This window comes from Zingiber officinale, chromosome 1A, assembly GCF_018446385.1.
Source record: "Zingiber officinale cultivar Zhangliang chromosome 1A, Zo_v1.1, whole genome shotgun sequence".
Taxonomy (NCBI): domain Eukaryota; kingdom Viridiplantae; phylum Streptophyta; class Magnoliopsida; order Zingiberales; family Zingiberaceae; genus Zingiber; species Zingiber officinale.
In genome coordinates this window covers 168768301-168783388 of record NC_055987.1, presented here as the reverse complement: position 1 = coordinate 168783388, position 15088 = coordinate 168768301, and the positions used below count along the sequence as shown (strand labels likewise).

Sequence of the window (15088 nt, the reverse complement as noted above, 5' to 3'; positions counted from 1 at the left end):
TAAGTTAATTGTAGCTTAACAATAAACTTCACTAGAGAAAATGGATTTAGCTCTTATGTACCATTAGAGTGGAGAGCATTCGTCTATCATGCCTTGTCGTATACTCAAACCTGAAAGGGCATGATAGATGAATTGGCTATGAAGCTAAAATTGAGAGAAAGGTAGAATATGATAATGGTGAGAAAGTAAGTGTGAAGTAGAACATCATTGAGTACTTTGATAAAGAGCAATGGACGATTCAAATCAGAGGCATGATTCAGGATGATGGTAGAAAGAGTTAGAGGAAGTGTTGAAGGATGTTTGGGTCTTGGCCTTGGTTATATACCTTCATAGGTGTGTTGTTGGGAATGCAGATTATGGTTGGAAGAGATGTGGGAATGAACAATTGAGTAACAACTGGAAGCATCTATGTTGACTTGGAAAGAGTGAATAGATGAAGGCGTAATCATTTTGAGGCAAAGTAACCATGAAAGACATGCTTAGGACACCATTGGGGTAATTTGTCCAGGAGATAATAGATGCCAAAGTACGTACTGTTGAACACCCACAAGGAATAAGATATAGAATATCCCAAGGAAAATGAACTATGAAGGGGATGTTGCAACCGGTAAGTAGTAAGAAGTGCATCACCTTAGAAGGAAAAAAATGGAATATACATGTGTAGAAGCAGAGCATGACTTATCACAATTAAGAAGAGACAATTTCTTGTACATCATTCTATCGTTGGATATGTGGGCAAGAAGATTAGTGAAGAATTGAGGGGAATTATCTGGATGTATTAAGTAGTCAATCGATGTATCTCCATCTGCTATAGATGCAACTTTATTGAGATGAAATATTTGTTGTAACTTGGAATTGATGGAAGTATGAGTATATGCCTCAGCAGAACTGCAATAGTAGAATAAAACTTGGATGTGGGCTGATGAATCCTTTGGAGAAGGCTTTTGGCAAACCACAATAGCTATGTGGGAAGGAATGCCAGGTGGGTAACCATGATAGAAAGAGTAATAGATGTATATCACGACTTGGAATGAGCCATGCGACACATTTCTTGTCGTCGCCAAAATCGTGGTTTGAAGATGCTTAGGCTCGATTTCAGTACCTAGAGTGCAATTTCGAAAGCTGTGGTGCATGGTGAGTGGAAGTGGAACCCCATCTCACTTTTCGATTCTTGGTTCGATTTTTGGGCATTTAGGGTTGAAAATTTTGAGCTTTGGTTGATTAATTGAGTCGTGTTGTGTGGGAAGGAATGCCAGGTGGGTAACCATGATTGAAAGAGTAATAGATGTATATCGCGACTTGGAATGAGTCGTGCGACACATTTCTTGTTGTTTTCAAAATCGTGATTTGAAGAAGCTTAGGCTCGATTTCAGTACCTAGAGTGCAATTTCGGAAGTTGTGGCGCACGGTGAGTGGAAGTGGAACCCCTTCTCACTTTTCAATTGTTGGTTCGTTTTTTAGGCATTTAGGGTTGAAAATTTTGAGCTTTGGTTGATTAATTGAGTTGTGTTGTGTTTTTAAATAGGTGTTGAAGAAAATAGCTTAGGGATCGACGGATCGTTGTTTCAATTAGAATGATTTGTCGATTCTTGTAAGATCAAGTAAACATTAATTGCAAATCATGAGAGATGATGGTTGGGATTTGTTATTGAATGAAGTTTCTTTATTGTGTTAAATATGAGGTAGTCACCCCACACATGGAAGACTTGTTCGCCTTTCATGGGAGATCACGATGAAATATTGAAAGAATGACAAATCTTCACTATTACCGCGTTGAACTGTTTTATGAATTGATAGATTTGCAATTTCAGTTGAGCAGCCACTTTAACGTCGGGTTGTTAAAGGCGCACCTGAGGCGCTAGGCGCACACGGCGATGGGGAAACTGCCTTCTCCCACGCGAGGCGGGCGCTGTTCATCAAGCGCGCGCTTGGGCGCGCCTAGGGCGCCTTCGCACCTTAATTGAGGCGCGATCGAGGTACGATCGCGAATGTGAACCATTTCTGAATTTTTAACCCAAAAAACCATTTCAAACCAATTTGGTTGGGAATTAGGGCACGGAGAAGAAAAGGATAAACGGGAAGAAGAAAAGAACGCAACAAGAAGAAGAAGAAACCTGAATTTGAAGAAGAGTCGCACCATCGCCGTCGCCCAGGTATTTCCTTCCACCGCCGCTGCCGTTGTCGTTGAGTCGCGTGTCGCCCAAGTATGAGTTTTTTTTCTTTTTTTTTTGTTTTTCTATTCTTCACGAAGAAATCTTCTTCTTTTTCTCTTCTTCGTTTTCACTGTTCAATTTTTCTTCGTTTCATCTTCTTCTTTTCTTCTCTTTATTGTGGTATCTTCTTTTCTTCATCTTTTTCATTGTTTTTTCTTCTTTGTTGAGTTGTTGGTTCGTGTTTGTGTTGTTGTCCGGTTTTGTTTGTTTTTTTTTTCATATTTGCATATTGTGTTGTTGCCGGTTTTGCTGTCGTCCGGTTTTGCTGGCTGTTGTCCGGTTTTTCTTTTTCTTTGTCGTGTTTTTTCATATTTTTTTCCTATTTTTATTTTTGTTTTTTTCTTTGTCCGATTTTTGCAGATTGTGTTGCTGCCGGTTTCTTTTCTATTGCTGACTGCTGGTACCAATATTCGGTTCTGCCAAATTTTTGTCCCGTGTTTAGTGTTCTGACACCTATATCTCATTAGCCTTATATTCCCACTTCATCATATGATTTGATGTATTTGATAGATAGATCCATAGTTGTACCTTTAACCTTATTTCTCACTTTGTAATATGATCTGAGTCATCTGATTGATAACTAGATCTATATCCCCTTTGTCATCAAGTCTCACTTCAGAATACTGCACTTGATAGCAAGATTAATATCGGATAGTTGAACTTGAACATGGGTGACATAGATAATAGATTGCATTATTCCATTGTGCACACTAAATTCAAGGTCAATCATGTTAGTTCCCCTTTTGATTGGCCTTAATCAATGTGTTTAATATTTGACAGTGCATTTAGGCTAGAAGGTTTCGGACTAATGATTTGCTTTTATACTTGTAAGCGCCTGGTATAATGCTTTTCTTTTGCCAGTACAGTACTTTCCATTAAAGTTCTTTTTTTATTTTGTTTTTGATTTTCAGACTATTTTCTTGTTCAATTATCATGGAAGGTAGTAGTGATACTCTAACATATATATCAAAAGATTCGGGATGAAATTATTTTCAAAGAGTTAATCCGGATAACAAAAATGATTTGATTTGTAACTTTAGTCAAAAAGTTACAAAAGGGGATATCTATCGTGCAAAACATCTTGTTGGAGGGTTTCGAAATACTACGATTTGCAAAAAATGTCCGCCTCATGTACGTGAAAGAAATTAAAAATTTCATGGAGAAAAAGACGGAGAAAAGTAATCTTTCTAAACTTGCGACATTGGACTTTGAGGATGTAGACCCTCTTGGTGATGATATTGATATGGATGATATTGGAGCTAAAGTTGTGCCGCCTATAAGTACAAGTTCTAGATCAGTGAATATGCAAAAAAAGGTTAAGACAAATAGGTCCAATGGATACGTATTTTGCGCCTAATGTGAAAAAAAAAATGTTGAAAATAGAAAGGATAAAGAAAGACAAATTACAATAAATGAGGCATGCAAGAAAGAATTGAGGGAGAAAGCTAGTATGGCCATAACTGAGTGGATGTATGATGCGGCAATTCCTTTTAATGCAGTTAACTATTCAAGCTTTAAAAGAATGTTGGACTTAGTTGACCAATATGGTATAGGTCTAAAAGGATCTAGTTATCATGAGGTGCGGGTTCCTTTTCTAAAAAAGGCTGTTGATAGTGTGACAAATGATTACATTAAGTCGTGTGAAATAGAATGGGCCAAATATGGTTGTAGTTTGATGGCAGATGGGTGGACAAACAAAAGGCAGAGGCCATTGATTAATTTTTTAGTGAATTCTCCTAAAGGTTCAGTTTTCATCGAATCGGTTAATGCTTCTGATTATGCAAAGACCGGAGAGAAAATATTTTAGTTGCTTGATCGATTTGTGGAGCGTGTTGGAGAAGCAAATGTTCAAGTTGTTATGGATAGTGCAAGTAACAATGTGCTTGCTGGTAAACTTATCTACTTTTCTAACTTTTTTTTAGAAAAATTATTAAAAGCAAAAAGGCCACACTTGTATTGGACTCCTTGTGTTGCTCACTGCGTCAACTTGATCTTAGAAGATATTGGGAAATGACCTTATTTTAAAGCAACATTAAAGAAGACACTGAGTGTGAATGCTTACATTTATGTTCACCTTGGCATGGTAAATATGTTGAGGCAATTCACAAGACAAAAGGAGTTTTGTCGGACAGGCGTCACAAGATTTGCTACTGCTTTTTTCACTCTTGAAAGGATGCACCTGCAAAAGTAAAATTTAAGAAAAATGTTTATTTCAAAGATTGGGCAGAGAGTAAATGGGCAAAAGAAGCGGCGGGGAAGAAGGTAGCTAAAATCATCATGACACTTAGATTTTGGAGCAGTATTGTGCATATTTTAAGGATATATGACCCTTTTGCCTGTGTTCTGAGACTGGTTGATGGCGAAAGAAAACCTGCAATGGACTATATTTATAAGGCTATGGATAGGGCAAAAGAAATAATTATGAAGGCCTTTAAGGAGAAAGAAGAGAAATACAAAGAAGTGTTTGAGATCATTAATACGACATGGGAATGTCAACTTCATCGGCCTCTACATGCTGCAGGACATTATTTGAATCCAGAATATTTTTATTCATACACAGATTCAAATATCTGTGGAGAAGTGGTGAATGGTTTGTTTGAAACTATGGAGAGATTGGTTTCAAGTGCTGCCGAGCAAGATAAAATCACTACCTAACTCTCTATATATCGAAAGGAAGAAGGGCTATTTGGGAGGAATGTGACAATTAGACATAGAAGAGCATTATCTTTAGCAGAATGGTGGGAATGTTACGGAGCAAATACTCCAGAATTGCAAAAGTTTGCTATTAAAGTGCTTAGCCTCACTTATAGTACTTCCGGTTGTGAGCACAATTAGAGTGTATTTGAGTAGGTATGTAATAAATATAAATGTATAATACTATTAGTATGCTACTTTTATAAGTAGAAAATATTCTTGGCTATTTTACTATACTTATTGTGATTTTTTGACATTTTGTAGATTCACAGTATAAAAAAAGGAATAGGGAATAGGTTAGCTCAACAACGTTTAAATGATTTAGTATTTGTGAAATACAATCGTGCCTTAAAACTTCGGTATAATGCATGTGATAAGATTGCCCTCATCTATTTGATAGATATTGATGACAGGAATGAATAGTTGATGGTTAGAATGGATGGAGAAAGAGATAATAAAGGAAATGAGTTGATTTTTGAAGGTGATGACTTGACATGGGATGTCGTTGCTATGGCTAGTGGAGCTGAAGAGCCTGAATATTGTACTAGAGGAAAAAACATTGCATCTATGACCTGTAGTTCATATGCTAGGTCTAAACAAATCGAGAAGGAAAATATATCTTCCTCTATTAGACACTCATCTCTAAGACTTAGAGATGAAAAACAAGAAGAAGAAATTGAATTTGAAGAAGATGAAGATAAATAAGAAGAATACAATGCGGATGATGATTAATTTGACTTATTACAGTTGTTTTGATGAACTTTGTTAGTTTAAATTAGAAAATTGAAACTTGAAAGTTTAAAATTTTTATTAATTTTATCATGGTGTTCTTTTGCTTGTCATATTTGATATTTGTGTGTGGAATATTAATAGTTATCATATTTGACATATTATATGAGTGTGTTAGTAGTTTAATAGTAATCAACCTCATGTTCGAGAGGCGCGTGCCCCGAGCGCGCCTTAGGCTCTAGGAGCCCTTTGCGCCTCGGTGCGCCTCGCGCCTCTAACAACACAGCTTCAACTAGGTGAAAGTTTTATCCATCCGATTTCTCCTCGATGGAGTTAATTCATCTTGGATACCAACTTGATAACTTTATTTTTTGACATACGAAGTAGCAATCAATTCGATGAGGTTGTGGGGATTAGCGAGCTTGCTAAAATGATAAGTATCCTTTGATATATTTACTTTTGAAGTTAGTATTGCTATTACTTGTTTCAATTGCAAATGTCAAGAGTGTTTTCAGCAATAAAAATAATCAAAACCTCACTTCGTAATCGGTTGGGAGATGATATGATAAATGATTATTTGGTACTATATATTGAGCGAGATGTGTTTGATATAGTTGATAATGAAGTTACTATTCAACATTTTCAAAGCATGTGTTGTATTTTTTTTTAATTTATTGAATTTACTCCCGTTGGTTGAAAATCTTGACTAGGCCACTGCCCCAAACCTAAGTTTTTACTAGCTTCTACTCAGAATTGATAGTGTGAAGGAACATGATGGTGAGGTCATTGTTAGTGCAATCCTACATGGTCAGGTGGGTGTGGAATCCACCAATCTGAGTATCATCTCGGTGTTTGATTGCGACTATTCAAAGAGTTTACTCAATTTATTGGTCATGTCATAGGTCTGAGAAATGTCACTTGCACATAGATGCCTAGCTTGTGATTAAATCTTCTAGTAGGAGAGGAAACAATGAAAGATTCTCATGAGGCTGGAATGAATGAACTGCTAAGAGACCAAGTATAACTAGGTATTAATTTCCTGAAGGCTTGTAGTCGATGCTAGAAAGGGCAATGACATTGGAAAAAAAAGTCATGCTAGATGGGAGATGACGTTGGATGAGTGTAAGGAGCTTTGGTAGGATGTAGCTGCATGGAGAGAATGGGAGGCAACATCCATTTCTGTGGGAGGACAGCAGATAATGAGAGGTGTTGCTGGAAGCTACCCAAGGTGTAGCACAATTGTTCGACTGGATGCAAATGCACAGAGGATGGGAGGTGTCGGAAGCAGCATAGAAGAACATTGTGTAGGAGTTACAGTGCAGAGGGTCTCAAGTGGCAGACATCTCATGCAAAGGGCAGCATCATGTGGCAACCTCAAGTAGGATTGTATTGTAGAGCAGTCGTTGCGCATGGGGTTTACAGATGGAGATCAAATCAAAGCTGAAGTATCACTGTCGGAGGTTGATTGAATGGAAATCAAGCCAGCATGGATTGGTATAACAATGGTGGTGGTTTGAATACTATGTTAGATAGTGGGGAAACAATGTTAAGTAGTCCCCACTACTTGTATGTATATTCATCTTTGTAACTATACATTTTACAATTTATATTATATATCCTATACCATCTGGTATTTATAATCTGGTCCCTAGGTTCATAATACAGATAATCAAACATTATCTACTTGGTTGTAATAGATCAGCTAATCACAACTATAACTGGCTTGGTAGTTGACATAGGTTAACTGTCCGTCATATTCTTCTTGTTCAATGCTGTTTCACTTTGTATTTTCGACCCATGCTAAATTATTGAAATTTCTATTTGAACCTTGCAGTGTCATAATATCTAGCTGAAAAAAACAGGCCTTCTTTAGTTTCCTAGTGCGCCAGATTTGAAATCAAGTTGGAATCCAGTGAATACTGGTGACACTAGCAATCAACATTAAGTGCAATGTATTATGTTCTGGATTTCATTTTTAGTAGAATACTTGAACAATGACTGATTACATAAAAATTGATATTAGGATTTTAAGGGGGTAAACTATTCGTCTTGTGGGTAAACCATAGAAGTGACTACTGATGACGTTTGATGGATGTCTATTCTGTCTTAGCATGAATAAATTATTTTATGCTTGGCGGTCGGCAATAAGCTGACTCCGTGATTTACCTCCCTTCACATAACCTAGGGACATACTGTGAGGGACGTTTGAGGTGAGCATAATTATCTTTTACTATAATGAATAAATTATTATCTTTTACTAAATGAATAAATTATTTTACCATGTGCAATATTGAAGTTGATTTTTCAGGACATTTTAATACTGGGATTTATATTTTTTGTTAATGGCTAAGCATACGGAAAATGTATAATATAATGGTGCGTAGCTCATAAGGAATTGTTATAGAGAGTTGTGAAGGTTTAGTCATTGTGTAGATTCAGGGACTTTTGATGCCGGAGAAAGTTTAAAATTTGTTGTCAACTCAAAGTAAATAATCAGGCATGCAATTGAGTTGGTATGGTTTCAGTATTCATAACCGGGTCACAAAAGGGGGCTCATCTAACTCCTAGCAAATTTGAAAGTCCAAGATGATCATTCAAATGTGCGGGCTTACATATTCTTGCATGTTACTGATAGTTACACGAATTGTTATTCTGCTATGTGTATTCATGGTGGTGTTTCTGCAGTTCTCTTTGCTTTGTTTTCTTGAACTTTTCAATGTTATCTTGCATATGCCCCGCCATCGTATGGGTCATTTTGAACTTTGCAATGCCATTTTGCATATGCCCATCATTTTATGGGCTCACAAGTATCTGTTTGTATGTGTTTTAAGTTAAAAATCATTGGCATATTGGAAGGGGAACTTTCCCGTTTATCTCTACCATGTTATGCTATTATTATACACTTGTATTATTGTATTGATACGTGGATCTTTCATTTATTTGCTTAATGCCAGTTTGAAAGTTGTTGACTCAATTTACTCCTACAAATTGACAGGTTAGACCATACCCTCGTCGTGCCTTCACTGACGGAGACAGCGGACTTTCTTTAAGTGAGCTGGGTCTGACCAGTAAGCAAGAAGCATTATTCCTAGAGTTGATCTAAAAACTGTTCTTGATAACATGTTGGGAATAACTTCAACAACCAGCACTTGAATATCGCGTTTGATAGCTACAAAGAAACATCTTGTTAAAATTGTAGCTTGCTCCTTGTTAATACTTCAGCTGTCTTTCCCAATCGTCCCTTGTTTATGTTTTGCTCGATTCGCCTCACTCGTGCGAATGCTACTCCAGAATTATTACTTGGCTTTGTTTGCTTTTAAATTGAAATCGAATTCCTTCTATATAAAACACAAAAAATACTGGACCAGGTTTGCTACCCATAGTGTGATTAAGAGGAGAGGAAATTAATAAGAAACTAATATGTTTTTCTTTGGATATTGTAGGATAATATCTTGTGTGTGGCCAAGTTCCATGCAAACGGATGGTCATTATGCATTATTTTGTTAGGTAGTAATATTTAGTGCAATTTATTTTCCATATGAATCAGATGATTACTGGGATATACAATAGCAATTGCTAACCTAGCCATTTTAATTAAAATTGGTAAATCGTTTTTTTTTTTAGAATAAAAGTATAAGATAATTTTATAGATAGAATATAATACAGGGGTTATGATTGACATTTAACCAGCTTAGATGTATGTAATAAATTTTTTTTTGCTATATAGTATTTTTTTGGTACTCATAGTAAAATTAAGACCATAGGAAAGAATAACTTTGAAGAGTTGAAGAGGTCATATTTAAAATTTAGGCATTTGAATTTATAACTTTGAATCTTAATTGAATTCAAAACAAGGTATAAAATAACTTAAAAGGTTTTAGATAATCCAATTACGCTCATCTTTAAAATTTGATAAAGTTAAATCCATGTAGTGATTTTAATGAAAATAATATATGAATCTAAGTTGATCGAAAATAAAATTGACAAAGTTAAATCCATATAGTAATTTAAATTAAAAAATAGATGAATCTAAATTATACAATATAACTCAAAGTGTTTTAAGGAGCATTTGAAAATTTTGGTATACATTAAATTAAAAACTCAAAAGTAAATAGAAATAGCTAAGAGGATCTAAAATTAGAATTTCTATAAGTTTAAACTCATTTAACAATTTCATCCGAAACTATTGGCTCATGATGTAGTAATAAAATTGTAAATCGATATTTGACACTAACTGTTGATAAGACAATCTCATAGAACAAGAGTCAAGGAAAGAGAAACTCACCAGACAACTAGAATTGATGTGTGAGTTTTTAAGACAGTCATTAGGTCGATTTAGATGAGATTAAGACATTTTTATAAGGTGAGATTAGGGGTTGTGAGCTTTTCGAGCGGATTTTCATATTTAAAATTATCGAATTTGAGTCAAACTCGAATAATCAAATTCGAACCCATGATATTTTATTTTATTTTATTATTTACGAGTCGCTCGTGAACCAAACTCGAATTGAATTCTGATTACTTTTACATCATTTTAATTTAAATATGCTCAAATTAAAATCCAAATAGTTCAAATCGAACTCAGAATTTAAATCACTTTGAATTATAATATGATTAAATCATAGTTCGAATAATTTGAACCGAATTCAAGTTCAAATTTTATTTCAAATCGAACTTGAGCTAAAATTATTTATATTTTTGAGTTTCAAATCGAATTTAAATATCACATATATATTTTCCAAACTCAAATCCAAATATCACCAAAGAGACGAAAGTCCAATAGAAAAACAAAAATCTAAAGTTACGATTTTAAAATTTTAACTAAATCTAAACTGAATGCACCCTTACAAATCCTTTGATGATGCTGAAATTGGAAGGTTAATTCAATCATGAAGGAGATTTTATGGCAGTGATAATAATGCCTAGGAATAAGTTGCAACAGACGAGTCAAATCTTTTTAGGCAGGTGCAATATTTAAAACACATAATATTTTTTTAAAAAAATATTGTTACATGATGAGTGTGCGGAGATTTCTAAGTGTGTCGCACACGGAGACGCGTACGGGGCGTCGGATAGGGTAACAGACCTTCCTAGACTACAATGGTAATAAATAGTAAATGAGCGCAAATTGTGTGCGTCTCAATGTAGATGATTCTCAGATAGCTTCGTCGTTCAAGACTAATAGCAGTTCGGCTCAGATATATATAGGAATGCCGACTGAACTGGGGCTCCCATACGACAAGAAGTGGGGCTCTGACTCAGTTACATCTACTACTTTGCCATGAACAGGAAACTAACAAAACTGATGGAATTGAGGCGAAATACAAACTATCAAAACTATCGTTAGAGGTTGCTCCGGACTTGAATTTATAGGCGCCAGAGAAAAAGGTCAGAGTTGTGCCTAACAAGATCTCTGAAAGTAAGAATACTGCTTGAAGTTAAAAAAGGACTGAAGGGATCGCTGAGGATTATATCAACCAGAATCCTGCATGCACACGACCATAAGCACAAGTTATATATGTGGGATAGGTTTCAGCACACATATGGCTACCTCGTTGACACCTTGGTTTTTGTGCTATTAGCAAGTCCGGCAGTAAGTCGTCGAGATGATATTGTGAATCCATTGTGAGAAGTTACGACAAATAGCACAAAAACGCATGACCGTGTCAATCTTTTTTTCGAGGTAATTCAGATATTCAACTATCGATTAATCGAAAGATGATAAATTTGATTTTATAAAAATTTTCTATCGATCATCAAAGAAAATCAAGACATACTCGTGGAGACCCACTGATACAAAAACAACCTAACATTAATCCTTAAATTTTAAAAAATCATAACTTTTAATTTAAAATTCGAAATTAAACTCTGTCAATGATCATGCGTGTATGATCCAGATATCTACTTTATTACGGAGACTCCATAATTACCAAGTTTCGGATCTAAAAAGTAACATTTAGATCCTTATCCCAATCTCTACCGATTTTATTATTATTTTATTTATTTTTAATTTTATGATGTTTAGGATAATTTTAATATTTTTGAATCCTAGTTTGTTTCATTTCTTAATTTTAGAGTCTGAGTTTATATAAGCATATGTTTAAATGCATGAGAATTCAACCCTCTATTAGCAATCACTATCTCACTCATTCAAGTGACCAACATTCTTATAGTTGCGTCTCACTAAAGGAAAATTCCTCCCATGTGCTGCAACTGAAATTCGACCCTTGGATATCTGATTAACCCCTTATCAGATCTAATTGCTATACCATTTGTAGGATCATTGCGTGCTAGAGTGAGGGGGAGGAGGAGGGGTGAATAACGCTCGTGGCTAATTCGTTCGTTTTAAAACAATCGAGTAAAAATACAATGGAATAATCAAAAGACAGAGACAAGAGAAAGCACACCAAGATTTACTTGGTTCGGAGCCTGTGACGACTTCTACTTCAAGGCCCGCACGTGAGAGTGCTTTCGATGAACAATCACTAATTAATCGAAGGTTACAACAAGATTTACAGTTGAAGTACAAGTAACTTTGAAATACAACAATACCATCGACTTGGAGAGTTGAATCCTTAGTACAATCGTCGTTGGGGCAACTTTCAAGCGTTGAGGAGGTGTTTTCTGAACAACTCGAAGAAGCGGAATTTGTTTGGAATGTTGTTCTTAAGCTCCTGGTCGAAGGCTGCTTTTATAGGTTGTTCCGGGCGCCTGGAACCACTCCGGGCACCTGGACCACGTGGTTCGGCTAACCGACACGTGCTACATCAACTTGTAGATAATTTTTGGGTTCCGGGCACCCGGACCAGCTTTTCTCAACCCCTTATTTTCTACAAAAATAAAGTTAGTCCAAACAAAAAAAAATATATATAATATAAAATTTGACAGTCTCTGACTGTCCGGTTCTAACTTTGAATTTCGTCGAAACTCTAGGTAGAACCAACGCCTACTATTTCCTCTTCGGGGAACGCGTCCTCACCTACTCCTCTCAGGAGAAGTGACCTGTTGTCAGATCGGTACTCCAGACTGATTGGACTTTTGCTCAGCGTCCGAGGCTTCCAATAGGGCTGCAAACAAGCCGAGCCGAGCCAAGCTTTGGGGTGTTCAAGCTTGTTTGATAAAGTAACCAAGCCAAGCCGAGCCGAGCTTAAAATGAACCAAACTTTTAAAATGAATATTCAAGCTTGACTTGGTTTATTTTTTATGAGCTTGAACTTGTTTGAACCTTGACTTGAGCTTGGTTTATTTAGATGTTATCAAGCTCTCAATTCAAGCTTGGCTTGAGCTTGGTTCGAATTTGGCTTGAGCTTGGTTTGTTTAGATGTTATCAAACTCTCAATTTAAGCTTGTTTGATTGTTTGAAACTTTTAGTTGTTTGATTGGTTATTGAGTTTGATAATTTAAATTTATTTATTTATTTTATTTTATTATTTATTTAGCATATTGAAAAGAATTTTATTAATAAATATGGTTCGTGAACATTGTTCATGAACGTTGTTCACAAACATTGTTCACAAATGTTGTTCACGAACATTGTTCACGAACATTGTTCACAAACATTGTTCATGAACGTTAACGAACTGAACACATATGTGTTCAAGCTTGTTTGTTTAGCTTAACGAGTTGTTCAAGCTTGTTTGTTTAAACGAACATAAACAAGCTCTTACCAAGCCAAACGCTAAGTTTGTTCACGAATGCTTGGTTCATTTACAACCCTAGCTTCCGGTCTTCATGTTGGACGTTCGCTCCACGACCGTCCAGACTTTCACCCAGTCCGCGACCATCAGGATTTCAACCTAAAGTCCCCGACTCTAGGATTTTGCCCGAAGCGCTCGACCCGCCAAGACTTTCCACCTAGGGTTACCACCTCCTAGGACCTAGGATTACCACCCCCTAGGATTTTCCACATGTCTAACCGCAGCTAAGAATTTTCATCACCTAGGGTTATCACCCCCCTAGAATTTTCCGCCTAGCTAGAATTCACTAGGACTTTTGCCTAAGACAAATTAAGACTTTCCTGCAAGCTCAATCAACCTTATTAGACAATAAGACATCTTAAACCTTGGACCCTTTGACATAATCAAAATACAAGTTCGATCGTCTGGTGCTTCCCGCATCAACAATATCTCTCTTTTTGATTATGACAATTTGGCTCAAAGTTAAGTATCATATAATGATAATTAAAGGAATTTTAGCATGAGGATAAATATAATAATTTGTAAAAAAAAACTTCCTTATGCTCCCCTTTCACAAAAATAATATTTAACTCTTAACTTTTAACTTCTCTCTCGCCCTTTGACATAAATTAAAAATAAAATAAATAGAGAGAAAGTTTGTTTAATATATAAAGATAATAAAAATTTACTTTGTTTAACTTTAAATTGCCCCTGAAAGGTAGTAAAAAGAAACTTAGCTAATTTTTAAGAGTCTTTTGAAAAAAAAAACTTAGCTAAACTTAGTTTTTGAAAATACTTACTTTGAAAAACACCTAGCTAAATTAGAAATGCTTTGAAAATACTTAATTTTTTCAACAAAAACTTAACTGAACTTAAGCTTTGAAAATAATTACTTTTGAAAAAGAGTTAGAGAAAAACATAACTCTAACAAGATTTTGATAAACACTTAGCTTTGAAAAAGATTTTGAAAAAACATTTAACTTTAAAAAGAATTTCTTGTAAAAATACTTAACTAAGAAGATGAATTCTTTTAAAAAGAAACTTTATCAAATACTTAGCTTTATCAAAATTTAGTTAAATACTTAGTTTTTAAAATTTTTTTGATAAAATCTTAATTAAGTACTTAACTTAAAAAAGATTTGGATAAAAATTTAATTAAGTATTTAGCTTGAAAAATACTTATCTTAAAAAAAAACTTAGTTCGATGAAAACTTAACCTTTTAAAAAAAGATTTTTAGATAAAAAGCACAATTAAGTACTTTTTCATAAAATTAAAACCTTTTAAAAATATTTGAACTTGTTTTTTTCAAATAAGGTTTACTAAACTTCCTTTTTCAAAAATATTTTACATTTTTCTTTTTAAAAAAAATTTAACTTTGAAATTTTAAGAAAGAATACTTAACTCTTTTGTTTTAAAATTTTTTTTGAAATATTAAAAAATAATATTTTAACAAAAAAAAAAAAAAACTTAATGTCTTAACCCTTCCTTATACTTCCCTTGAATTAATGTCATTTTTTTTTTTTTTAAAGTTTTAGGGTCCTAAAGTTCAAACATGTAAAATAAACATAAAAGTCATTATTTATTTTTTTGATTTTCCATCTCACCCTTTCTAGGTTATAAAACATGTTTAGCTTATGAGTCCGTGTGAGATGGAATTAAGTTAAATTGATTTTATTTTTAACTTTAAAAAATATTTATGATTTTGAAGTATATTTCAAAAATAATTTAAGTTAAATTTAGATTTCAAAAATATTAAATTTTAAAATATTTAAATT

General features: G+C 34.6%; 1 protein-coding gene across 2 annotated transcripts in view; it reads left to right on the top strand.

Annotated features, from left to right (window-relative positions):
- Nucleotides 1–8894, top strand: part of LOC122038369 (plant UBX domain-containing protein 8-like) — a 28057-nt gene extending 19163 nt beyond the window's left edge. Inside the window, exon 11 of one of the 2 annotated variants that reach the window (XM_042598087.1) lies at nucleotides 8632–8894. In XM_042598087.1, the coding sequence (XP_042454021.1) occupies nucleotides 8632–8739 (108 nt within the window). In that variant the 3' untranslated portion in view covers nucleotides 8740–8894. Of the gene's footprint in view, nucleotides 1–1811; nucleotides 1955–8631 lie in introns of those variants that run through there. The other variant, XM_042598088.1, reaches the window with a different exon arrangement.
- Nucleotides 8895–15088: the final 6194 nt, after the last annotated feature.